This window comes from Eptatretus burgeri, chromosome 17 (genome assembly GCF_056783735.1).
Source record: "Eptatretus burgeri isolate ZD-2024b chromosome 17, Ebu_testis_v1, whole genome shotgun sequence".
Lineage (NCBI taxonomy): Eukaryota > Metazoa > Chordata > Myxini > Myxiniformes > Myxinidae > Eptatretus > Eptatretus burgeri.
The window spans coordinates 2,598,596-2,624,777 of record NC_140977.1 but is presented as its reverse complement, the minus strand read 5'-3'; the positions used below and the strand labels follow the sequence as shown (position 1 = coordinate 2,624,777).

The following is a 26,182-nucleotide window of genomic DNA, read 5'->3' as shown; positions in this document are numbered from 1 at the left end:
GAAAATCCTTGTTCCCACCATAACTTGTGAACCACTGAAGATATTTCAACAAAGTTTGGCACAAATATGGTCTGTAATGCACTGAACCAATTCAATTGAGTTCAACAGGTCAATCCTTGGTCATGTGCCCTTTGGAGATCATTTTTCAGACCATAACTCAAATTAGTCTCTCAGAATATTTATCCCTTCTCTCTCGTGCTGTCTCTCGATGATATGACCTTTAATTTTTCATGTGACCTTTAAATGAGATCAAACCTAACAGTGGATTGACAGCTAACGAGGGCAGAAATATATAGTATATCCATCGATTCATTCACATTTAATTATATTTTTCTTGTTTGCTCTATTTTATAATAAAGATGGAAGAGTGAGTCTCTTTCTCTCTCATTCCTTTCCAAACCCTAAATTGGTCTGATTCTCAATGGTAGTGAATAATCCAGGCTATCAGTTTTTCGTTCCCCGGCATGTGGCGGATCATCCACTTCTCTCAAGCACACTTTGGCCTTTTTTTTTTGCAAATGATGGCTTTGAATTTTTCATGTCAACCAGTGAAAGCACTGAGATAGAACAACCGAGTTGGTTATTGGGAAGGTTTTCATTTCTGCCATTTATGGAATGCTTCAGGTTCTGCCTTGAAACAGGTGAGTGCAGACATAAGGCCAATTTTAGATTGAAATAGATACATTACGCATTTTTTTTGTAATGATGCATGTTTCACGGAAATAGTGCTTTATTGATGTTTTCCTGAATTGTCTTTGCAGAGAATCAATTGAAAATGATTTCTTGTTCAAAGTCGAGTTCCCAGTTGTTTGACACACAAGTTTCTTTCAATCAGAAGATGACACAGGAATTTTCTTGGTTATCATCCTTGAATCATAAAGTAAAACACACTAGAGAAAAGCCCTACAAATGTCCTGTGTGCAGCAAGGATTTTGTTTCTTCATCCTCTTTACAAACACATCAAAAGATACACAGCGGAGAGAAGCCGTACAAGTGCTCTGAATGCCTCAAGACTTTTATTGATCTCTCCAAGTTGAAGCGACATCAAATAATACACACTGGAGAGAAGCCCTACACATGTTCTGAATGCAACAAGAGTTTTGCTCTTTCATCAAATTTATCTCGACATCAAAAAATACATTCAGGAGAAACTCCCTTCAAGTGTTCTGTGTGCAACAAGGCATTTGCTCTTGCTTCACGCTTGAAAACGCATCAAAGAATACACACGGGAGAGAAGCCTTTTGTGTGTTCTGTGTGCAGCAAGGCATTTGCTCGTTCTTCACGTTTGAAAACGCATCAAAAGATACACACGGGAGAGAAAATAGAAAAGCCTTTTGTGTGTTCTGTGTGCAGCAAGGCGTTTGCTTATTCTTCACGTTTGAAAACGCATCAAAGAATACACACGGGAGAGCCGACAGAGAAGACGTTCGTGTGTTCGGTGTGCAACAAGGCATTTGCTGATGCTTCACGTTTGAAAAGTCATCAAAGAATACACACGGGAGAGAAGCCTTTCAAGTGTTCTGTGTGCAACAAGAACTTTACCACTTCATCATATTTATATTTACATAAAAATATACACACAGGAGAGAAGCCCTTCAAATGCTCTGTCTGCAACAAGGCATTTGCTCATTCATCAACATTACGTGAACATCAGAGAACTCACTCGGGAGAGAAGTCGTACAAGTGTTCTGTGTGCAACAAAGCCTACACTCATTTATCGACTTTCTCTAAACATCAAATAATACACTCAGGGAAGAAACCCAATGACTGCAAATAAGACAAAGGAAAAGTATTAAACGAAATATCAACAAAAGTACAAAGCAGGAAGATGAAAAAGAAAAATTAAGAGCTGGACAAGACTGGGTGGGGGAAAAAGTGGTGTGGTTAAAAAAAGTTTGGTCAGCTTAACTGGAATGGAGAATGAGTCATAGTAAATGCCCAAGACCAAGGACATTGTAAAAATGGCTTTAAGAAGATGACAGCATTGAGTCAATCGGACAAGTGTAGATTATCCAAGGTAGAAACAAAGCCTCAGTCACTTTCTCCCGGGATAGAAAAAAACTCATGTCAGAACAATTGTACACAAAAGGGCACAGCAAAGTATGCCGAATAATCCACTGTACATCGGCAAAAATTTAAATATCCCAATCTCAGAAGAATCATGAAAGCTTGGATCAAGGAAAATTGTTGAAATGAGGATGTGGTGCTCACATATGGCTTGTCCATCCCATAAATCATGAACAAGGCAATGCGAATGGGCATGGCAATCAAATATAACAAGGAAAGGATGGCATTGCTAAGCATAGTGTCAGCACCAAGCAACTTTGGCATAAATAATGCAGTATTGTGAAAAATGATAAGTACTAGAATCTCAAAAATGAAGTCAAAATAACCTTGAGGCTGAGGACCTCATTGAAAGTTTGACAACAATACAGGGGAATGTTTCAAGAAATTAATTACAATTGAGGGTGTCTGGGGTTTTGCAACATTCCTCCAAAGAGCCACACCAGCCACACCCAAATCATGAAGTCAACACCAGGCTTTTCTTCTGAAACACCCACATGTAGATTACACAAAACTAGAGAAGTGTCTCAGTAGTATAAAAATAAGACTTCTGGGACACCTCAATATAAAATTGAAATTGATGGGTAAAAAGGAAAACTATTTGACCATCTTCCAAAAATATCACACCTATTTCTCCAACTTTCAAGTAAGCATTTGTTGATTGAATAATATAAATATAAAACTTATTAAATCACCAGGATTAATAAAATACAATTGTCTATAAGCATAAGAATATTTAACGAAAGTAGATAACACCAACATCATCAACGATATAATCTTTTTCTTCTTCCTCGGTTTCTTCATCTTCACTTTCTCATTTAATTCTCCTCCCCGGTGTAGTTTTCGAAGTATTCATCCTCTCTCATCCCTCTCCTCTTTTGTTTTCTTCTTTCTCATCATCCTCTTTAACTTCTTCCTCCTCAAAGTCTTCACAATGCTTAAACCATCACTTTCATCCCACAGGATAGTAAACATATATTCATCTGGATTTTGAGATATTCTTTCATATATATATATATATATATATATATATATATATATATATATATATATATATATATATATATATATATATATATATATATATATATATATATATATATATATATATATATATATATATATATATATATATATATATATATATATATATCATAATTAGAAACCAATATGGTTTCTCCAACCAAGGTTCTCAGATGGCAACTTGGACTCTGACCAGGGATCTGAGATGGCAACTTAATTCCTTTGGGAGCAGGTCTCTTCGGAGAATCCTTGGCTATCACTGTTCAGACTTTTTGTCCGAGCGGTTGCTGAGAGAGACTCAAATGAGATTTGTTACCTGCATAGTCCGTGAGCATCAGCTGCGGCTGTATGGACATGTGGGTCGTTTTCCTGACGCTGATCCTGCTCACCAGATTCTCTCAGTGAGGGAGTCTCGTGAGTGGAGGAGGCCAATGGACTGACCACGTGCCTCGTAGTTGCAGCAGGTTGATCAGCATCTCAAGGAGATGGGGATGGGCCAGGCATCTGCCTGTGGGATGGCCCGACGGAGGCCCCTGGAGTACCGGTGGAAAGTCAACGTGCGACGCGCTGCTCCGGCGCATGCTGTCATACCTGACCTGACCTTTATTAAAAATCTCACATATCTATGTTGTGGAAATAGTCTAGTAGGAAGAGGGGGGTATCATGCACCCCCTGGAAATATACTTCTAATCAGTGTTTCTAGATTGGAAAAGTGTGTTTAAAATGATGAGCCATGTTAAAAAGTTGTCAAAACGTCCCACGTATCATTTTTATGCAAATTAGTGCCCCCATTGTCGAAAAATCTAGTTTCACTATATCTCAGCCAATATTGCAGATAACTGAACAAATAAGGTGTCAAGACCCATGTTTTGAGGGTCAAACATCATAATAAAACTTCTTAAAGTGATCACATGTGTCTGTGTCTGTGTCATGCTAGTATACAAATTAGTGCCGCCATTACAAAATAATCACATTTTTTACCAATTAAGAGACTCCATATTGCAGAAAACTGAACAAATAAGGTGTCTAGACAGATGTGTTTTTAACCAATGTTTATTTATTTTGTAGTACAAGGGTCAAACATCATAATAGAACTCTTCTTCTCTTTCCCATTCCAGATAAACAATCAGGTAAATGCTTCTCCGCTATGAATCACTCATCATCTACCTATAATTCCAGCAATGTGTGTGTGTGTGTGTGTGTGTGTGTGTGTGTGTGTGTGTGTGTGTGTGTGTGTGTGTGTGTGTGTGTGTGTGTGTGTGTGTGTGTGTGTGTGTGTGTGTGTGTGTGTGTGTGTGACCGCTGTTTCTCGACAACCTCTGGTCTGATCTAATTGAAACTTGCCAGGTATATTGCTGGGGACCTGAGGATGTGCCTTTTCAAGGTTTGATATTAATCGGACAAGTGCTTCCCAAGTTATGGCCATTTATTTACCAACCAATGGGAAGACACGTTGTTGCGTGGGTGTGGCCGATGGGGAAGGGAAGCACAGCCACGTTCCCCATTACGGGTTACAACGTACGGGCTTCCGGAGAGTGATGACTTCTTGTATTCTAATAATTTCTCGATTTCTTATGCGCATTTATAGATAAACACAATGGCCCAAGTTATGATCGTTTTCATATTAGACGGTGTATAAATTTCGGGAACATCAGAGTGCTGGTATGCTCCGAACCAGGAAGTAAATTTTTTCTCTCTTCTCTTCTCTTTTTGTTTTTCCTTGCCACGACATTGCGAAAAGGTAAAATACGTTGGCGCTAATTGAATAATTGGGTATTAAAAATAAATTGCGAATAATCGTAACTGCAAATAATATCGAACTTCCGGGTCACGCACGTACGGGCACGTGAGAGTGAAGAAACGGCCTGTGTGGTTTATTTATTTATTTATTTATTTGTTATTATTATTATTATTATTTTTTTTTTTTACGGGCACGTACTAGTCGTTTTCAATGAAATCATCAGAGTCCAACTCATCCTCTCCTTCCTCTTCCTGTTCACGCTCTCCAGTGTCCAGGAGATCAACTAGCAAGGTTGGTAGGACAAGACCGCAGGACCATACTTGTTTTAACACTCCTTCATCAGTCCTGATCCATCCTTGCCCCTCATCATAGGGTTTTAGCTTTTCCAGAATAGCTTCATCAGCTCGCTTGTACAAGGCGACACGGTGGTTCACATGGTGGACGTGTGGCTTCAGAGCAGAGTGGCATGGAGGAAGGCGAGCCAGGTCGACCTTAGACTTGGAAGTGAGTTTCTTGTCCTCCCCAACCATTTTGCGTAGCAACTTGGCACGGACGACGTCCACTGAAGACTCACGACTCTGTCCATACATCAGACAGGTGAATTGCTCCAACTGCCTCAGCACCTCAGGCTTGACATTCCAGTAGTCACCGAGTTGAGTGAACACCTTGTGAAACCTGGGATTCTTCTCCAGCTTTTTCAAGGGCCCCACCTTATTTTTTTTTTTTTTTTTGTATACCTTGGTCGAGGCTCGTATGAGAGCGAACACACAACTCACAGCAAGGAGGCATGAGACAAGAGGGGCGGGAGTGGAAGGGACAAAACAGTGGGGAACAGACACATTAGGTGAACTGTGGAAGGGAGAGGGATGGGGATGGGATGGGGAACATGGCGAAGAGAAGATGGACATTACAGGGACTTTCAGGAAGGAAAGCAGGAGAAATGAAGGAAGTGGGCTTGGGTGGATTATCGGGGGTAGAAAAGATCGAGGATTTGGATGGGGGAAGATAAGAGGTGGTGGTGAACAGCTGTTTTGAAAGCCTGGAGGGAAGAATGGGAAAGAATAGAGTGAGGAAGTTTATTCCAAAGGCGGGGAAAAAGAGGAATGAAAGAGTGAAGATGAGCAGTGATTCGTGATTTTGGTAGTTTTACCAGAAGGGGGTTGTTGGCGGACCTTGAGCGCCCTGTGGAAATGTGGTGGGGACAAATTGCAGAGAGAGCAGGGGGGGGCAATGCTGGAGAGGAGTCGGTAGAAGACAGAAAGACCACCGACCAACCTGCAGTGATTGAGTGAGAGGCCCAAAGACTCAGCTTCATTGCGGGAGATGCCGATGATCTTAAATGCCCTGGTTTCGACAGCGTGAAGCCGAGAAAGGTGGGAGGCAGGAGCACCAGCCCAGAGGGGAGAGCAGTACTCCAGCAGGCTACGGACAAAAGCTTTGTAAGTGGTCAGGAGCTCAAGAGGGCCGAGGAAGGACTTAGCACGACGGAGGATTCCCAGTCGGCAACTGGCTTTTGAGGCGAGGTTGGAAATGTGACTTTCTCAGGAAAGGTCATGGCAGATAGTGAGACCTAGAAGCTTGAAAGAAAAGACTTCTTCCAGAGGATTGTTGAGAAAGTGGATGGGGGGGTTTTGTAAACGGTCCTTTCGAAGAGACATAGTGAGAGTGTGAGATTTGTCTGGATTGAAAGACATGTTCCACGTGTTGGACCAGTTTGTGATTTTATCCAGATCTGCAGTGAGCGAAGAAGCTGCTGCTTGCCGGTCTGAGGGATGACAGATGGTACGGCAGAGGGTGGAGTCGTCGGCAAAGAGGAATAGAGGATTTTCCAGAGAGTCCGAGAGATCATTGATGAAAACCAGAAAAAGAACAGGGCCCAGAACGCTACCTTGAGGAACTCCAGCCTGCACAGGAAGAGGGGATGAAAGAACTCCATTTAGGGGCACACGTTGACTGCGACAGGAGAGGAAGTCTGCGAGCCATGAGTGGAGATGGCCTTGAATACCATGGGAAGAGAGTTTGGTGAGTAGTGCAGGGTGCCAGACTGTGTCAAAAGCACGTGATATGTCCAGGGATACGGCTCGGATTTCCTGTCTGGCATTGAGGACCTCCATCCATTGATGGGAGAGCAGAAGCAGCATATCCAGGGTAGAGTGACCTGGTCTGAAACCAAATTGATGATTGGAAATCAAGCCATTGGAGAAGAGGAAGGATTTCATATCTGAAGCGATGATGGATTCCATCACCTTGCTGATGATTGGGAGAAGGCTGATTGGTCTGTAGTTATAGGGATCTGTTTTTGCACCTTTTTATGCAGGGCAGTGATGTTAGCAGATTTCCAAGCAGATGGCAGATGACCTTGGGCAAATGAGAGGGTGAATAGAACAGAGAGAGGGTGAGCAAGAGCAGAAGAGCAGGCTTTGAGGACACGTGGGCTGATGCCGTCTGGACCGGTTGCAGAATCTGACTCGAGGTTTGAAAGCAAGCTCTCCACCTTGTTAGAAGAAAAGGATACAGAGTCCAGGGACAGTTGGGTGCGACTGGGTAAAGTGAGTAGAGATAGTGATGGGTTTAGGACACAAGATTTAGCTGCAAACACCGAGTTTAGACATTCAGCTTTATCACATGTGGAATCAGCAGTGCGGCCATTTGAGGTAAGGGAGGGGATGGAGGGGGAACATACACCAGAAACAGATTTGATTAAACGCCACCAGGATTTTGAGGAGGGAGAGAGGTTTGAGAGTTCAGACTTGAGATGAGAAAGATGCTGTTTTCTGGCTCTCCTGAGGGTAGATACACACTTGTTCCGAGCTTTGTGGAAAGAACTGAGATTGCCCTCAGTTGGGTTTGCTTTCCATGAGGCAAAGGCAAGTTGTTTAAGGACAACTGCCTCGCCACAAGCTTCAGTAAACCAAGGGCGGGAGGAAGGGTAAGACAACTGAACACGAGAGGGGATAAATCTGTGCATGAGGGATGTGGTATAGCCTGCGGGCCTGCGGGGCAGGGCATGATGATGGGGGGAGTGGTCGTCTTGAGCATCGTGTCTGCCAGGGATATAAGGAGTGCGCGGCGCCTGAGGCGTCGTAGTGATGCCGTAGTCGCCACGGCTTGTGAGTGTACTGAGTACGTAATAAAGGAGAGCCGCGGGCAAAGTACGCCCGCGCTCGCGCTTGTACAACACAGCCCGGCTCGACTGTTCCCCCGCTCGTGTCTGCCTGCTAAGCATATCTACCACGACACTACAGTTGGCTGACGAGGATCTTCGGATCGGCGTGTGCAGGGCGGCAGCGAATAACCCGTGCGGTTCCAGGCTACGGAGCCAAGGGTCTCGCCAGCACGAGCATGGCAGAAGGTCGGGGCACGGCGCACGGGCGCGTGCCCGTTTTCGGGGGAGATGACTTCGAGTTGTTTTCTGAACAATTGGGTTGCTACTTCCGCGCGAATGATGTAGATGATGGAGAAAAACGCAAGTCGATCTTGCTCGCCTCGCTATCAACGGAGCACTACCGGCTGCTGAGTGATTTGGTGGCTCCAGATAAGCCCAGTGATGACAGGCTATCGTTTCAGGACATCGTGGCGAAAATGAAGACCCACTTGGCGCCAGAGACGTCATTGCAGCTCGCGCGGTTCCAGTTCGATCACCTCGCGAAGGGTGGCGAGGAGCGCGTTGCAGATTTCGTAGCACGGGTGAAGCATTCGGCCGTGCCTTGCAAGTTCACGGCAGAGGAGCGTCCGGCACGACTCAGAGATCGTTTTATTTCTGGTCTGCGAGACGCGAAGATGGTAGCAGCCATCCTGCGGATGACCGACGTCACATTCGACTCGGCGGTCGGGACTGCTTCGTCTGTCAAGCAGACACTCACGGATGTCCGCACCATCGCTGGCCAGGACGTAATGAGTATCTCCAGCTGGGGCATGTCGGCTGATCCCGAGGTCCACGCGGTGACCCAGGTGCCGCAGGTCGCACATCCCGGAGTTCACGCGATGACCCAGGCACCACAGGTCGCGCAGCCCGGGGTCCGCGCGATGACCCAGGTGCCACAGGTCGCACGCGCGTCTGGCGGTGCGGGACGAGGGCGCGCACCGCAGCACGGTCGCACCGGGAGCGAGGTGGATTTCCAGGGGTGCTGGGGTGTGGTGGTCCGCACCTGCGGCGAATGTGCCCGTATAAGAACACCGTGTGTTTGCATTGTCACAAGGTGGGACATTTGAAGCGTGTGTGTCGGATGGCGGGGGCCTCCATTGGGGTCTTGGATGGCGAGGTGCGGGAGGACCCCAGTGACCTGGAGATCGGCCTGCAGCCGGGGCATGGCGATGCCGGAGCAGGAGATGCAACCACGGTTGAGTCTGTTTTCCGTTGGTCCGGAGGTGACGACGCCGTTCACGGTGGAGGTCGAAGTGAATGGCGAGCCGACCGTGTTTTGCGTGGACACCGGGGCTGCAGTGTCGGTCATGGGCGAGCAGGCGGCTCGTGGTCTTCGCGGTGTTCGCCTAGTCGAGACGACCTTGTCGCTGTACACGTACACCGGTGAAGCGATTGCACCGCTTGCGAGGGCCGACGTCTCGGTGCGCTACCGAGGTCGACGCGCCCGACTCTCGGTGTTCGTGGTGCAAGGGGAGGGGCCCGCCCTTTTGGGTCGGGACTGGCTGGCGCACCTCAGGCTGGATCTCCAGTTCGTACCTCCAGGTGTGCCGGTGCTCTCTTCAATGCTTTCATCGAGACCCGAGGGCGAGGTTCTGGCGGCGGGAGCCGCATCGATGCAACGGGAGCGGCCGTTCGTTGCTGCCTGCAATGGTGATGTGCGGTTCGGGAGCAGCGGGAGCCGTGCCAGCTCTCGCGATGAGTTCTCGCGCTTCGGCGGCGTTCATGAGGCAATGTGCGCCTGTGTTGTACGGGCAGCTTCGACGGCGAGCTGCAGCGAGCCCGTCGCGTTCAAGGAAGTCACGGTTCGCAACATCGAGTCGGCAACCAAGAGACGGACTCGTGATGTGGGTTATGGGTTGCTGTTCATTGCATATTTGTTTTTCATTGCTCTAGTGATGCGGTTTAACGTTGTTGAAATAAATGCCAACAGTTCCTGTGTGAGAGTGGGTTTGGCGGAGATCAATCGATGGGTTTTGCAGTATGGTCAATGTGATGTGGAGGCTTTGGGAGCGGTGGTGGCGAATAAAGAGGTTTTGTTAGCCTCCAGTTGCCCCAGGCCACGGGTAGTTGCTTCATCATGTGCAGGGATTTTGTCGAAAGAACGCGCTGTACGGAGAAATGAGTTTGCAATGGTTCCAATGATGTTCTTATTGATTTATGACGAGCCTATGGTTAAAGTGTGGTTTGAATGGAGTTGCTACCGTCTAACTGCCGTGTGGGTCTCGGAGATCGACTCGGAGCCAGGGCTGATGCGCTGTTTTGCGTTACCCCCACCTCTGGTTTCGGCAAAGTCAGACGGGCCTGGCGCCTGGGGCGCAGCTCTCTGTTTTCGCTCAAGGCCATTTGAACATGCGTTGGCATCTCAACTGATTGTGGTGCGTGGGTTGTTGTGGAGCATTGGTTGCATCCAGCCAGCGGCGCTATTCAGCGCCCCCACCCAAGGTCAATCGGGTCTGGCGCTGGCGCCACGGCTCCCAGACAGCGGGCTCCCGGCCTCGGAATGTTTATCTGCTTCAGGTCTGCCTGGGGGAAATGTGCCGCCTTGTGGGCCGGAGGCGTTTGATGGTGCCGGGGGAGGTTTGCTCGGGGGGGTCGCCGCGACCTCGCCAAAGGCCATGTAAGCATGAGCCGCCTGGGGGCGTTTTTGCTGCGTAGTGCTGCTGTGCTTCTCGCCTTGCTGCTTCATATCGGTAACGCGGTCAGAGTTTGGTGGATGCTTTGTGCAACTCAGTCTTCGGAACCTGGCCGTTGCTGCTTCACTCGCTCGCATCCACACGTTATATGATGTGATGTGTTTTTATACTTCGCTGTTTTCTTGTTTGTACCTTGTCTGCTGTTATACCGTAGTACTTCGTGCTGCTTATGCTTATTATGATGGTGATCATTTAATAATCATAGTTTTAGGAGGGAGGAGTGTGGTATAGCCTGCGGGCCTGCGGGGCAGGGCATGATGATGGGGGGAGTGGTCGTCGTGAGCATCGTGTCTGCCAGGGATATAAGGAGTGCGCGCCGCCTGAGGCGTCGTAGTGATGCCGTAGTCGCCACGGCTTGTGAGTGTACTGAGTACGTAATAAAGGAGAGCCGCGGGCAAAGTACGCTCGCGCTTGTACAACACAGCCCGGCTCGACTGTTCCCCCGCTCGTGTCTGCCTGCTAAGCATCTCTACCACGACACTACAAGGGAGAGCAAGTTTCTTTGAAAGAATTCCCAGGATGAGTTGATGTTTGAGAAAGTAGTGATAGGAGACCAGTCTGTAAGTTTGATGGCTGCTCGGAGACCCTGCCAGTCGGCTTGAGTGAAATGCCAGACTCGACGGCGGTGAGGTGGTTCTCTGATAACAGCCAGAGAGATGTCCACTTTGACAAGGACGTGGTCAGAAGAACCAATTGGAGCGAAGGAAGAGCAGCAGATATTGTCAGGGAAATTTGTCAAAATCAGATCCAGAAGAGATGGAGTACCATTGGTTGAGATCTGGGTCGGGAAGTTGACCGATTGAGTCAGTCCCAATGAGTCGCAGAAAGCTTTTGCTGTGTTGCCATGACAGGTGAGAGAGGTACCCACACCGAGCCAACTGGCATGATGACAATTGAAGTCACCACATAAGAGGAAGAGAGAGTTTGGATGAGAAGATAGAAGATGGTCCATGTTTTCGGATAGTGAGGTGTAGATGGAGTCATCACTGTTCGGTGGATGGTACAGTACACATATAAACATGAGGTGGGAGTGGAGGGGAAGCCGAAGCCAGAGGTATTCCTGGGGGTGTGGGGGAGTGAGAGCAGTGCATGGAGAGTGAGGAATAGAGTCTTTGATGAAGAGAGCAACACCTCCACCAGGACGAGGCTCAGGTCTGTCATACCGTAAGAGGGAGTAGCCAGGGAGAGATACTTGGGAGTCAGACACGTCTTGGGAGAGGAAAGTTTCTGTTAGGCAGATAATGTCTGGTTTGTCAGTGGCAACCTGTATGGAAAGATCTGAAAGGTTTGAGCAAAGGCCCCGGATATTTGAGGTCCATACTTTTAATGAAGAGGAAGGGGAGGAGGCTTTGGGTGCAGGAGGTGGAGGGGGAGGGGGGGTAGGACAAGGGACGAGGGGGGCAGGTAAGGAGCGTTGCTGAAGGAGTGTGGGGTATTGCAGAATAGCGAGGGGAGGGGGCCGAATGAGGAGGAGAAAAGGCTCTGTGGTGCTGGGGGAGAGGGGGGACAAGAGACAAGGAAGAAGGCAGTTGAGGATTTGAGGAGGTGGAGTGAAGAGATGGAGGTGAGAGGGCAGTGGAGGGAGGCAGGTTGGTGGATGAGAGGGGGGGCAACTTTGAGAAAGAAGAGTGAGGGGGATGAAAGGTGGGAGAAAGGTGAGGGGGGAATTTTTGAAAGAGGTGAGAGGGAGGCTTGGAGGGAGAAGAGTGGGATGGTTGCTTTGAGAGTGAGAGTGATGGGTGAGGGGGGTGAGTTGGCACCTTCCCCTTCCCTTTGAAGGCACTGGTACAGTCTTCTCCGCTGAACACATAGAACCCAAGAAGAGTGGTGCAGTTGTCTTCTCCCAGAGATTCTGCAAGCTCAGAGAGGTTGAGAAGTTGTTGATGTTTCCCTGACCCCATATCCAGGTATACAGTCAGCTTGATGGCATGAGCATGGTCGAGAAGAATCATGAAGATATCTGTGTCAGGTGTTCTGACCACAGCATTCTTGTATCCGAGGGCAGCGGCATGATGGAGGTACAGTACCACCTTTGTATCAGTCTCTTCCTGGTTGCTGTAGATTGTGGGGAGCTCACGCACCTCAACCTGAAACACAAAGGGGAATTGCACTTCAGTCACCACCAATTCTAGATCTAGACAAAACTCACAGATAATCACTTATAATTTACCAATTTTACCAATATTTAAATATAAGTCTGAAAGAAAAAAATCGCATCACCAATCACCAAAATTTTACACTATTATTCACCAATCACCAAGAAGCACGTTGGCAATATTATTTAAGTTAATCCTGGTAATAATAATTAATAATAATATGGGTTTTCAATTTACCTTGCCATTCGATGAGACAAGATGGTAGGCTCTCCCCTCCACGATCAGCACTGCCATCTCTGTTCTCTCCAGCTTTGAAACTGCCTGTTGGTCACTCCATACTCGCAGCAGGAGCTGGCAGATCTGCTTCTTGTTGTCGTCATTGGCAAGGAACATCTTGAAGTCATATGGCTTCCTGGTCACTGGTCCAGCCAAAATGATCTTCTCTGAGCTGCCATGCCTCAACCTCTCCTGCGCTTTGATAGATTCCGGGTGGTAACTGTCAGTCTAGAACAAGAAGTGCTTCTTGGCCACCATTTGATCGAGCACCTGTCGGCATATCTCACCACAGGTTGGGGGAAGGTTGGCAAGGGTATGTAGCAGCGCCATGCCATCCTGGATGAACAGGGCATCCTTGGGGTATGGCAGATCTTCTGGGGTGGTGTCCTCTGGAAGGTAGTGCAGAATAGAGGCTTTGTTGGTCTTGGAGAAAAATCCATCCGGTGTTCCAAGGCTGGGAGGCACAGGCATCAGGCAGTACTTCATGAGTTCTTCCAAGTCCAATGGCTCATCTTGACTCTGAGACTTGACGAGGAGCACGAATGCAAGGTTGCTTTGCTCTTGAAACTGTATGACCTGGAATGATAAATGGTTAACATGTTGATATGGCGTGTAACATAAAAAAATACGGGTTCACATTAAAAAATGTAAAAATAAAGATTATCATTTAAAAATACATTTAAAAAAATACAATAGCCCTCGGGTATTGGAACACCTCATTACCTTTCCCTGTGAGGATGTGAGGGTGACCTTCTTGTTGCAAGTCTCCATGGTCTTGAGTTTCTTCTTCTTGATTGGGTCGAAGAAGCTTCCTGGCTCTCCACTCTGTATGTGTCTGATGAAGTCAGCTTTGGTGGCCTTGCCCACAGTTTCTGCTCCTAACACGTCCATCTCGACATCCATGGGGACAGGAGCACCGGAAGCCAGGGAGTAGAGCCTGTCCTTATCTGCGATGGTGAATGGATTTGTGAAGTTCCTGATAGTAGTGAGGGTTCGCTGAACGGTCTCCTCACCCTTTTGGACCTCTGCCTTCTCCAACTCGCGATGTCTCCCCGCCCTTGGGCAGTCTGGATCATCGATGAGGTCGACCATTTCAAGGGTCTTTTCATAAAACTGTACTCGTGCGGAGGTTGTACGACACCATCTCTGGTATGCCCCAAACTGGCTGTACAGTCCAGCAAAGCCACCTCAAAAGTATGAAACGAATATGTGACCTGCTCCCACATAATCAGTTACATATAATACCCCAATCATAAAAAAAGGTTTTGTCAGAGCAGTTTACACTTTGCATTAATACAGCTTCCTTCTACATTTTCAGATGCATACAATGTTACTGGATGAAATTAATGATTTACATGATGATTTGACAAAGTGCATAAACGTTTCTTCCATTGTCTTATCGACTGCACTGAGTGCCCCCGGTATCATTGAGCGGGCCACTGCAATGGCACCCTTGGTGAGCAGGTCCTTGGCTCCTGGGTGTGTGTTCTCCAGATTTGTCAGGTGGACCTCCAGCCAGGTCAGATATCTGCGGATAAGGAGAGGCACTGATTACACGTAGAAACATTTATTGGATGAGCTCGTCTGATAATGCATGAGCTTTTACCAGAATATATATATATATATATATATATATATATATATATATATATATATATATATATATATATATATATTCAAATGTACTCAGTTAAAGTTATAAATTTGGGCATGTAAATTGCATAAACCTGGAGTAGTTGTGTCCATCGAATGCAAAGAAGATATCCGCCATCTCTGCATTACATTTGTAAAACAGATGGATGTTGTTGGTCTTAACGGAGTGGAGGAGCATGAAGACAAGATGACAGTGGGTAATAAAGGACATCCAGAAGGCAGCCGTCTTCCCCAGGTGGCCATTGCGCACCTTCTCCTCATAGGGGTGATACTTCTCGATGTTTATATGGTGTGGGGGATGATGGAATGAGAGAGAGGTGGAGTGGGGGGGGGGACGGGTGGGAGAGATAGAGAAAGGAGGAGATGGGTTGGAGAAAGAGAGGGGGGGGGAGATGAGAGGGAGAGGGGGGGATTCCAGCATATGTGACATCCAGTTTTACGTCCATCCAAGAGACGGCGAACATATTGATGAATAGCCCTGCCTGATGTTATATTCACCCCAAGAAAGTTGTTTAAGTAAAACGTTTCACATTTCAATAACACTTGCTACATTCACCATCACACCTTTGTGGTCGAATCAAAAACAAGAGAAATTTCACCTGGAATACATCACCCGTTCACTCTCCCAACCCACCACAAAAAGGTATTTCACAATCTCCCAACAAAACAACTCTTATTATCTTCATTGTCTCCCTTTCCTGATTACATCATCATTTACAATCTCCACTTACCTCCTGGGGTGGTCGGAATGCTCCATGACCGAGGACTAGTAAGATCGTGATAAAGAACAACATCTCTGATGATCACTAACCCTCGAACTGGAGAGATGTCCGTTCAACGATCTGCTTTCCGTTGCTCTATTGTCTGTGACGTCACAGTGAACCGTGGCCACGCCTCCTACTACACGTCATACATTTTAATATTTATGTAAACTCATTATTTTTGAACGTAAACTCACCACAGATTGTTAAACTGATTACTCGAACATCATGAACAAAGGGAGGGAAAAGTGTCGTTTTATCCTAAAAGTTTTTCTTCTTCTTATTCTTCGTCTTCTTCTTCTTCATTACTGCTTTTCAGATTCTTCGTCTTCTTCTTCTTCATTACTGCTTTTCAGATTCTTCTTCTTCTTCTTCTTCTTCTTCTTCTTCTTCTTCACCTTCACCACTTGAACTGAAACTCCACCATTTGCTGAGAAATATTCCACTGGATCAAAATATAATTTTAAGATCTTTTATTAGACGTTGTGATAATGTGGACTCCATCAAGACAAAGGTCAAAGGTCGTCGTGATCATTTTAACACCGAGTGAAGGAGAGAATGCTGTGAAGTTCCACAGAATGAGGTAATCTTGTTTGGTTTAATTAATAGATTATGGCTTCACTGATCACGTGATCGTTGTTCTTTTCCTCATGAAATATCTTGAAAGGAAAATTTTAATGTTATTTGGTGCCGTTTTACACTCGATTGACTCCGCCCCCCAAGAAACGCTCGATTAGCCCCGCCCCCCAAGAAACGCTCGATTAGCCCCGCCCCCCCAATAAACGCTCGATTGACTCCGCCCCCCAAGAAACGCTCGATTAGCCCCGCCCCCCCAAGAAACGCTCGATTGACTCCGCCCCCCAAGAAACGCTCCATTGGCCCCGCCCCTCCCACGACGTCCTACGTCATCACGTTCAACCAAGCACGGTCTGACATCACCTTCTCCATTATGATTTTAACTATCGTCGTAATTTGGAGATTCTTGACCAGAAAATCCTTCATCGAATTCACTTTCTGACCAGTTTGAAGCGAGATTCGCGCCCATTATATCCATTGTGGGATGACGATCTTTCTCTCGATGACGTCATGACAATTTATGTGGAATTCTTCCGGATGGAACCTGACGGGTTTGTTTTTTTAACTGTAACATCTCAAAATATTATTAGCTTTAAAAAACACGTTCAGTTCTTTGTTTATTACCGTGAAATAAAAAAATATATATTTATTGTTTCTGATTGTGTGGACCTTTAAAATAAATTAAATAATGCTCGAGGATGGTCAATATCAATGATATTCCCAGAATGGTCAGGGTGGTCAGGATGGTCAGGGTGGTCATGATGGTCAGGATGGTCAGGATGGTCCTGATGGTCAGGATGGTCAGGATGATCAGGGTGGTCAGGGTGGTGAGGATGGTCAGGATGATCAGGGTGGTCAGGATGGTCCTGATGGTCAGGATGATCAGGATGGTCAGGATGGTCAGGGTGGTGAGGATGGTCAGGATGGTCCTGATGGTCAGGATGGTCCTGATGGTCAGGATGATCAGGGTGGTCAGGATGGTCCTGATGGTCAGGATGGTCAGGATGGTCAGGATGATCAGGGTGGTCAGGGTGGTGAGGATGGTCAGGATGATCAGGGTGGTCAGGATGGTCCTGATGGTCAGGATGATCAGGATGGTCAGGATGGTCAGGGTGGTCAGGGTGGTGAGGATGGTCAGGATGGTCAGGATGGTCAGGGTGGTCAGGGTGGTGAGGATGGTCAGGATGATCAGGGTGGTGAGGATGGTCAGGATGATCAGGATGGTCCTGATGGTCAGGATGATCAGGATGGTCAGGATGGTCAGGATGGTCAGGGTGGTGAGGATGGTCAGGATGGTCCTGATGGTCAGTGAACATCCGAGTTCGTGGCTGATTTACACCGACTCGCCCAACATGGTGAGTTTGGAGACAAACTAGAAGAACTTTTTCATCCCTGGGATTGATGATGACTCAGTTATCCACAAACTTCTTCTGGAATCAAACCCCAATGTGGCTAAAGTGAGAGAAACAGCCCCTGAGTGAAAGCACACTGACGAGAGCCGACGTGTCATCTCTCTCCAGTTAAAGGTTATTCACCATGAACCATCTTTGAACAAGGTAACCCTTGGTTACAATTAAATAAAAGTGTCGTAACAAGCCACCAAATTCACCTCCACCTGTTGATGGTCAAATCGGTTCACCTCTTCTGGTCATGTTCCACCTGGACCCCTCTGGAAGCCCCCAATCCTGATTTTTCTCTCATAACGTGCATGTTGTGACCATTTTCCGCCATTTTCTCCAAACCACAGCTCCCAGGCCCCCTCAAGTTTTTCTCGATCTGCTGTTTTGGGGCGAAATACACACTTTCCACAATTGTTGCACAAGAGCGGCTCTGGGCACCCCGGAGGGCTAAGGCTTCAGAGCTATCGTCTCTACTGTGGGGGTGTGCCCTTTCCAAATGTTACCATATGTGATATATATATATATACAGGTGAGATATTGTGATTATATCATCATCAAGGGTAAATTCCACTTGTTGCATACTTGCTTGCATGTCAAGGCTGGAACTGCCAACTGCATAGGTACTAGATTCCACTCTGAAGGAGCAGGTGGTTTCCCAAACTCGAGCGGTTCAGTGCGAATCCCATCAGGTAGCACCTAGCTTCGCCCCAGCTTTGCCTGGCTGTAGGTGGTCATTGCACCATCCCACATTCAGAAGCCTCTCTTCTTTTCAGCCTGATCTCTGCTTCACTCCAAAGCAGGTGTATCATGACCCCAGGTGAGGGTGTTGTGTCTTTGCGACATACCTTTTGCTGAGTGTTTGTACTTAGTATCATCCATGCAGTAGCATTTGGAACAAAGGGCAATAGCACATTCACTCACAAATTGTGGCTTGATGATCCCGGGAGTGCGTCGGTCCTGGATGAACTTATGCTGAAGCTGGGGGTGCACAACGTCATCCAGTGAGCAGGCGGACAACACAACGTATAGACCACCAGTGTCCATTTTGATGAGCTCATAGTCCTTGCGATCAATGTACCGATCCAGGAAGTCATAATATAACTACAGGATGCACAGCTTGGCCAGTTGGGAAACAGCAATGCCCACCTGGTGTGATCTCCGAACGATGATGTGGGGTTTATGGCTCTGGATCTCATATGAAGACACACCCTCTTCAAGATTCTGGGTTTGGATTCTGGGTCTCCTCTTCACTTCCGGTTCTGGGTTTGGAGCATTGGCAGGTCTCCTTCGGGGCTCCCTGCTGACGATCTCAAAGTTAAGTTTCCGGTCGTTATCTGTCCCGTTTTAACTGTTTATTTTCTCACCTACATGTTACTGTGTGTTCCTAGTTCGGTTTTGTTTCAAAAATCGTGCTATTTTGTGAGATTTCGTCGAACTTGTTCTTACTGGGTGCTTGAGGCCTATCCTTGAGGCCTACCCTTTGTTCCCCTCGGTGTACGATCGTGTTTCTTTTTTCTCCCCATTATCTTCAATTTATATCTTTCAAACTTTCTTAACGTCCCCCATCCCAACTAATCACTCTAATTCTTATCTTAAAAAAAACTGCAACCTTTCTCCGATTCTTCTTCTTCTTCTTCCCCCTCTTCTTCTTCCTCGATTTTTTCTACAACACTTCCATGACCTAATCTGTTGAAAACTCTCTCAAACATTAATAATAATAACAAAAACGATCTCTTTTCATCTACAGCTTTGTACAGAAAACGATCAAGGATCATATAAATATTGCTGGCCATCTCCTTCCAAGCATTTTTCATTTGTCCACATCACATCAACATCTTTAGAAGTTACAAACCAAGTCATTTTTCAAATGCTCTGATTTTTTTTCTCTTATTTTCACATCTTAAAACTTCCAAACTGTTATGCATGACTTCTATTCAAACTCTTCCATTTATTTTCATTTGCAATATAAAAACGAATGATGCTTCATCTTCCTCTTTCACAAGTGTGGTATTCTTTACTGCATCATAATGCACTACTCTTCTACTATTTAAACAGACTGCTCTCAATTCGACCTTACCTTCATACCTTGCCGAAAAAATCCAACTGTTACAGCGTTTCTTCTCTCCATTCTCTGAATTCGCCTTTATTGCATCCCTCAATAAATGTGTTTAATCGCATAACTGACCTAAAACTTTTAAAAACCCCAGTTTGCTATGAATGTTCGCTTTCCATCAACCATTCTTTTTTTCCAACTTCAGTGCCAACTCGCTCCTCTCACCCCTCACTCTCAAAGCAACCATCCCACTCTTCTCCCTCCAAGCCTCCCTCTCACCTCTCTCTCAAAAACTCCCCCCTCACCTTTCTCCCACCATTCATCACCCTCACTCATCCTTCCCAAAGTTGCCCCCCCTCTCATCCACAAAGCTGCCTCCTGCCACTGCCCTCTCACCTCCATCTCTTCACTCCACCTCCTCAAATCCTCAACTGCCTTCTTCCCCCTCTCTTGTCCCCCCTCTCCCCGAGCACCACAGAGCCTTTTCTCCTCCTCATTCGGCCCCCTCCCCTAGCTATTCTGCAATCCCCCATACTCTTCCAACAACACTCCTTACCCCCCCCTCGTCCCTTGTCCTACCCTCCCCCCCACCTCCTGCACCCAAAGCCTTCTCCCCTACCACTTCATTAAAAGTATGGACCTCAAATATCCGGGACCTTCGCTCAAACCTTTCAGATCTTTCCATACAGGTTGCCACTGACAAACCAGACATAATCTTCCTCACAGAAACTTTCCTCCCACAAGACGTGTCTGACTCCCAATTATCTTTCCCTGGTTACTCCCTCCTCCGGTGTGACAAACCTGAGCCTTGTCCTGGTGGAGGAGTTGCTCTCTTCATCAAAGACTCCATTCCTCACTCTCCATGCACTGCCCTCGCTCCCCCACACCCCCAGGAATACCTCTGGCTACGGCTTGCCCTCAACTCCCACCTCATGTTTATATGTGTACTGTACTGTCCACCTAACAGTGATGACTCCATCTACACCTCACTATCTGAAAACATGGACCAACTTCTATCTTCTCATCCAAACTCTCTCTTCCTCATATGTGGCGACTTCAATTGTCATCATGCCAGTTGGCTAGGTGTGGGTACCTCTCTCACCTGTCATGGCACTTCAGCAAAAGCCTTCTGCGACTCATTGGGACTGACTCAATCGGTCAACTTCCCGACCCGGATCTCAACCAATGGTACTCCATCTCTTCTGGATCTGATTTTGACAAATTTCCCTGACAATATCTGCTGCTCTTCCTCCGCTCCAATCGGTTCTTCTGACCACGTCCTTGTCAAAGTGGACATCTCTCTGGCTATTATCAGAGAACCACCTCACTGCCATCGAGTCTGGCATTTCACTCAAGCCGACTGGCAGGGTCTCCAAGCAGCCATCAAACTTATACACTGGTCTCCTATCTCTACTTTCTCCAATATCAACTCATCCTGAGAATTCTTTCAAAGACACTTGCTCTCCCTCATGCACAGATTTATCCCCTCTCGTCTTCAGTTACCCTTCCTCCCGCCCTTGGTTCACTGAAGCTTGTGGTGAGGCAGTTGTCCTGCAACAACTTGCCTTTGCCTCATGGAAAGCAAACCCAACTGAGGGCAATCTCAGTTCCTTCCATAAAGCTCGGAACAAGTGTGTATCTACCCTCAGGAGAGCCAGAAAACAACATCTTTCTCATCTCAAGTCTGAACTCTCAAACCTCTCTCCCTCCTCAAAATCCTGGTGGCATCTAATCAAATCTGTGTCTGGTGTATGTTCCCCCTCCATCCCCTCCCTTACCTCAAATGGCAGCACTGCTGATACCGCACGTGAAAAAGCTGAATGCCTAAACTCGGTGTTTGCAGCTAAATCTTGTGTCCAAAACCCATCACTTTCTCTACCCACCTTACCCAGTCTCACCCAACTGTCGGTGGACTCTGTGTCGTTTTCTCCTGACAAGGTGGAGAGCTTGCTGTCAAACCTCGACTCAGATTCTGCAGCCGGTCCAGACGGCATCAGCCAACGTGTCCTCAAAGCCTGCTCTTCTGCTCTTTCTCACCCTCTCTCTGTTCTATTCACCCTCTCATTTGCTCAAGGCCATCTGCCATCTGCTTGGAAATCAGCCCACATTACTGCCCTGCACAAAAAGGTGCAAAAACAGATCCCTGCAACTACAGACCAATCAGCCTTCTCCCAATCATCAGCAAGGTTATGGAATCCATCATCGCTTCAGACATCAAATCCTTCCTCTTCTCCAATGGCCTGATTTCCGATCATCAATTTGGTTTCAGACCAGGTCACTCTATCCTGGATATGCTGCTTCTGCTCTCCCAACAATGGATGGAAGCCCTCAATGCCAGACAGGAAATCCGAGCCGTATCCCTGGACATCTCACGTGCTTTTGACACAGTCTGGCACCCAGCCCTACTCACCAAACTCTCTTCCTATGGTATCCAAGGCCATCTCCACTCATGGCTCGCAGACTTCCTCTCCTGTCGCCGTCAACGTGTGGCCCAAAATGGAGTTCTTTCATCCCCCATTCCTGTCCAGGCTGGAGTTCCTCAAGGTAGCGTTCTGGGCCCTGTGCTTTTTCTTGTTTTCATCAATGATCTCTCCAACTCTCTGGAAAATCCTCTTTATCTCTTTGCTGATGACTCCACCCTCTGCCGTACCATCTGTCATCCCTCAGACCGGCAAGCAGCAGCTTCTTCGCTCACTGCAGATCTGGATAAAATCACAAACTGGTCCAACACGTGGAACATGTCTTTCAATCCGGACAAATCTCACACTCTCACAATGTTTCTCCGAAAGGACCGTTTAGAAAACCCCCCCATCCACTTTCTCAAGAATCTTCTGGAAGAAGTCTTTTCTTTCAAGCTTCTGGGTCTCACTATCTGCCATGACCTTTCCTGGGAAAGCCACATTTCAAACCTCGCCTCCAAAGCCAGTCGCCGACTGGGAATCCTCCGTCGTGCAAGGTCCTTCCTCGGCCCACCTGAGCTCCTGACCACTTACAAAGCTTTTGTCCGCAGCCTGATGGAGTACTGCTCTCCCCTCTGGGCTGGTGCTCCTGCCTCCCACCTTTCTCGGCTTCACGCTGTAGAAACCAAGGCATTTCAGATCATTGGCATCTCCCGCAATGAAGCTGAGTCTTTGGGCCTGTCTTTCTCTCTTCTACCGTCTCCTCTCCGGCCTCGCCCCCCTGCTATCTCTGTGATTTGTCCCCACCACATTTCCGCAGGGCGCTCAAGGTCCGCCAACAACCCCCTTCTGGTAAAACTACCAAAATCACGAATCACTGCTCACCTTCACTCTTTCATTCCTCTTTTTTCCCGGCTTTGGAATAAACTCCCTCACTCTATTCATTCCCATTCTTCCCTCCAGGCCTTCAAAACAGCTGTTCACCACCACCTCTTATCATCCCCCATCCAAATCCTCGATCTTTTCTACCCCCGATAATCCACCCAAGCCCACCTCCTTCAAATTCCCTGCTTTCCTTCCTGAAAGTCCCTGTAATGTCCATCTTCTATTCCCCATGTTCCCCATCCCATCCCTCTCCCTTCCACAGATCTCCAAATGTCTCTCTTCCCCACTATTTTGTCCTTCCCACTCCCTCCCCTCCTGTCGCATGCCCCCCTTGATGTGCGTTGTGTGTTAGCTCTCATACGAGCCTCGACATGGTATAGAAAAAAAAAAGATCTTCACACTTCACACACACTGCGGAGAGCTCGATCAACTGATGTTTTTATCCTCACTGTGAGTGGCCCTGGTTTGCCGCTCAAGGACCTCAATCATTTTGCCAGAGGCCCTATTTCCAAGGAGTTTGAAGACATCTGCAAACATAGCTTTGGATTTATCTACATCACTAATGCGCCTCATGGTGGTAACTTGATCAACAAACCTGCCAAAATGCGTTGGAGGGTACAGTTGATGGAGCGGTATCAGGCAGTGATATTGAGCCCATGTGCGATGTACCACTGCAGGATCGGGGCATATGGGAGCAAACTTCTCTGCAGATGACATGGACATATTCATCCTTCTGTTGCATTACTGCCACCAAGATCATGTCTCCTGCAATGTTCTCATGGTTTTGCCAATACAAGGCCAAGCTGCTTTTGGCATCACTGCTACAGTTGAGAAACATGAGGCGATCCTCCCAGATCTGCTTGTTACTTACGCTCTTACCGGATGTGACACAGATGCTTCATACTTTGGCATTGGTGAAGGTGTTGGACTCAAACTTATATTGACTGGCAAATACAAACTTGATCTCTTGAGTATGATGAATGGAGATGCACCTTTCTCAGATGTTGTAGGTCAAGCTAGTAAATTCATATTAGCCTGTTATGGTCGTCACCTGCACATCATCCACAGAGGCCCGGCAGAAAGCATGGTCATTCAAAGTTGGCAGAAGCAAGGCTAGTGTTCCAAAGCTTTGTTCACTGTGACCCATAAGTGAAGCATTCCAGGAGAATGTGGCATGTGCCCACCAGTCAAGTTGCTATTTGGCTTCATTCCGGTCAGGTCAGGTACGGGAGCACGCGTCGCTGTGTCTGCTTTCCGCCGGTACTCCAGGGGTCTCCGTCTGGCCATCCCCCAGGCAGATACCTGGTCCATCCCCATCTCCTTGAGATGCCGATCAAGTTGCTACAACCAAGAGACACGTGGGCGGCCCATTGGCCGCTTCCACTCACGAGGGTCACTCGCTGAGAGAATGTGGTGAGCAGGATCAGCGTCGGGAAAACGAGCCACATGCCCATGCAGCTGCAGCTGATGCTCACGGACTATACAGGTAACAAATCTCATCTGAATCTCTCTCAACAACCGCTCGTTGGACACAAAGTCTGATCAGCGATAGCCAAGGATTCTTCCAACAGACATGGTAACGAAGGAGTTAAGTCTCCATCTCAGATCCCTGATCAGAGTCCAAGTCTCACATCAGTCGAGCAAGACTGGAAGTACCAAGGACTTAAAGACTGTTTCTTTGCTTTGTTTCATGGACTATTATTCCACTTCCATGTTTCTCATTCCTTTTTTAAAACCTGCCAGTGGAGATTCCACAAATATTGCTGGCCATCTCCTTCCAAGCATTTTTCATGAGTCCACATCACATCAACATCTTTAGAAGTTACACACCGTCATTTTTCAAATGCTCTGATTTTTTTTTCTCTCTTATTTTCACATCTTAAAACTTCCAAACTGTTATGCATGACTTCTATTCAAACTCTTCCATTTATTTTCATTTGCAATATTAAAATCTTTAACAACAAATCCATGCTCGGTTTTGCATTCTTCACATTGTAATCCCTTCTTGTCAAACAAACTCCGTCGCACCAATTGATAACACTGGACAAAAAAAAAACTTTCCATCTGCTACTGAGGTAAGTGGAGGTGTCCTTTATTAATTAGAACATGCCGATACCAAATCTGACGTCACAATTGACTCAGCACGTCAGGATTTTTAGTTACAGAAAAAAATGGACATTTTCCAGGTATTGTTTATTGATATAAATCAAGCACATTGCACAATATGAACACATCGTATAATGTACAGTAACTGTTAACCATATACTGAGTCAAATTGAACAACATAACACATTGTATAAACTCTAAAGTATCCATTAACTGTTTAGAACATTGGATTTCCAATTTTCTCTGTAACTAAAAATCCTTACCTGTTGGGTTAATTCTGATTCCAGATTCCAAATCTTCATATTCCAGTTAGTCTAAAACACATACTTTTACCTTAGTAGCAAACTTGTTGTTGTCCATTGTAATCAATCTAACTCTGCAACTCAATGCAAAGTCACAGGAAGTTGTTCTTTTATTTTGTTGAAGTCGTTTTTGAGGACACATAAGGAAGACCCTCCCTGTTTGCTTGGGTTATGCTCTTGAAAAACCTCACGTTGGGAAAAACCTTGATGCGCAAAGTTAAGACCGTGTGGGAAAAAACACAGTTAGATGAACCAACTCTGATGATGTGCTTGGCATGGGTTCATCGGTGGATGGAGCAGATGTTGATGGCCTGAAGTTGCTGTGCTGACAGTAGACTGTTGACAGTTTTTTTTTAATTTCTCCTCAAGAGTCCTCATATAAAGCATGATATCAGCAGACAATATAAAGCATGGTAGCACGATCCCAGAAATGCTTTCTTGTCTCAGCTTCCTCTACCACTTCGAAGAAAGATTTAAATTACCAGGGCATCATGCATTTGGTTTGACGGCAGTTTAAACTCATCTGCATCCACGTCTCGGCCACGATGGTCGCTCGATGCGCTTTATGGGTTCACCCTTTCTTTCTGAAAAGTCAATTACATTACTGTACTGTATTCTGAAAAGAAGAAGTTGATCTCACACAGAAGTATTTGCAAAGAGTTGGAATCAGCCTTGAAAAGTACATTGTGAAGCTCCAAGCTTCAAAGCTGTTTCTTGAAGATCAGCGGAATGAAATTGTGGAGAGGGCCATTCATTATGCAACTACACAGTGTGAGGGAATGGGCATTTCGATGGAGAGAAGAGGGAGGGAAAGGTTCTAAAAAGGATGCCAGAAGAGATGACAGAGGATGTTGGACTCACATTGCCAGAGGAAGTGAAAAAGGCTATGTTTGAATGCCTTGATCACTTTCATTAAGAATTGGAGATTCGTTCAAAGGCAATGGATCACATTCTGTCAATCTCTTCTGCTATTCAGCCAAACTCTTTGGTTGTTGCAACAGAAGAAGAA

At 46.6% G+C, this 26,182-nt stretch overlaps 3 protein-coding genes across 3 annotated transcripts in view; 1 reads left to right on the top strand and 2 right to left on the bottom strand.

Moving 5' to 3' along the window:
- Window positions 1-3,110, top strand: part of LOC147009095 (uncharacterized) — a 74,988-nt gene extending 71,878 nt beyond the window's left edge. The window contains 1 exon segment of the mRNA XM_085862980.1: window positions 762-3,110. Within this exon segment, the coding sequence (XP_085719106.1) occupies window positions 762-1,777 (1,016 nt within the window). The 3' untranslated portion in view covers window positions 1,778-3,110.
- Window positions 3,111-3,286: 176 nt separating this feature from the next.
- On the bottom strand, window positions 3,287-6,843 carry LOC147009094 (uncharacterized). The gene has a single exon (XM_085862867.1). The coding sequence runs from the start codon at window positions 5,734-5,736 to the stop codon at window positions 5,026-5,028; it is 711 nt and encodes a 236-aa protein (XP_085718993.1). The 5' UTR covers window positions 5,737-6,843; the 3' UTR covers window positions 3,287-5,025.
- A 5,070-nt stretch (window positions 6,844-11,913) lies between these two features.
- LOC147009093 (uncharacterized) lies at window positions 11,914-14,350 on the bottom strand. Its single transcript, XM_085862783.1, has 3 exons — window positions 13,762-14,350; window positions 13,000-13,614; window positions 11,914-12,753 (listed from the first exon to the last, which is right to left on the bottom strand). Exons 2-3 carry the CDS (start codon window positions 13,153-13,155, stop codon window positions 11,920-11,922), a joined length of 990 nt encoding a protein of 329 aa, XP_085718909.1. The 5' UTR covers window positions 13,156-13,614; window positions 13,762-14,350; the 3' UTR covers window positions 11,914-11,919.
- Between the last annotated feature and the right edge of the window lie 11,832 nt (window positions 14,351-26,182).

Coding starts and splice junctions, on each gene's coding strand:
- LOC147009094 (XM_085862867.1), bottom strand. CDS start 5,736: ATGTCCATCTTCTCTTCGCCATGTTCCCCATCCCATCCCCATCCCTCT.
- LOC147009093 (XM_085862783.1), bottom strand. CDS start 13,155: ATGTTCCTTGCCAATGACGACAACAAGAAGCAGATCTGCCAGCTCCTG. Junction 12,754..12,999: donor TTGTCTCATCGAATGGCAAG/GTAAATTGAAAA, acceptor TTTGTGTTTCAG/GTTGAGGTGCGTGAGCTCCC.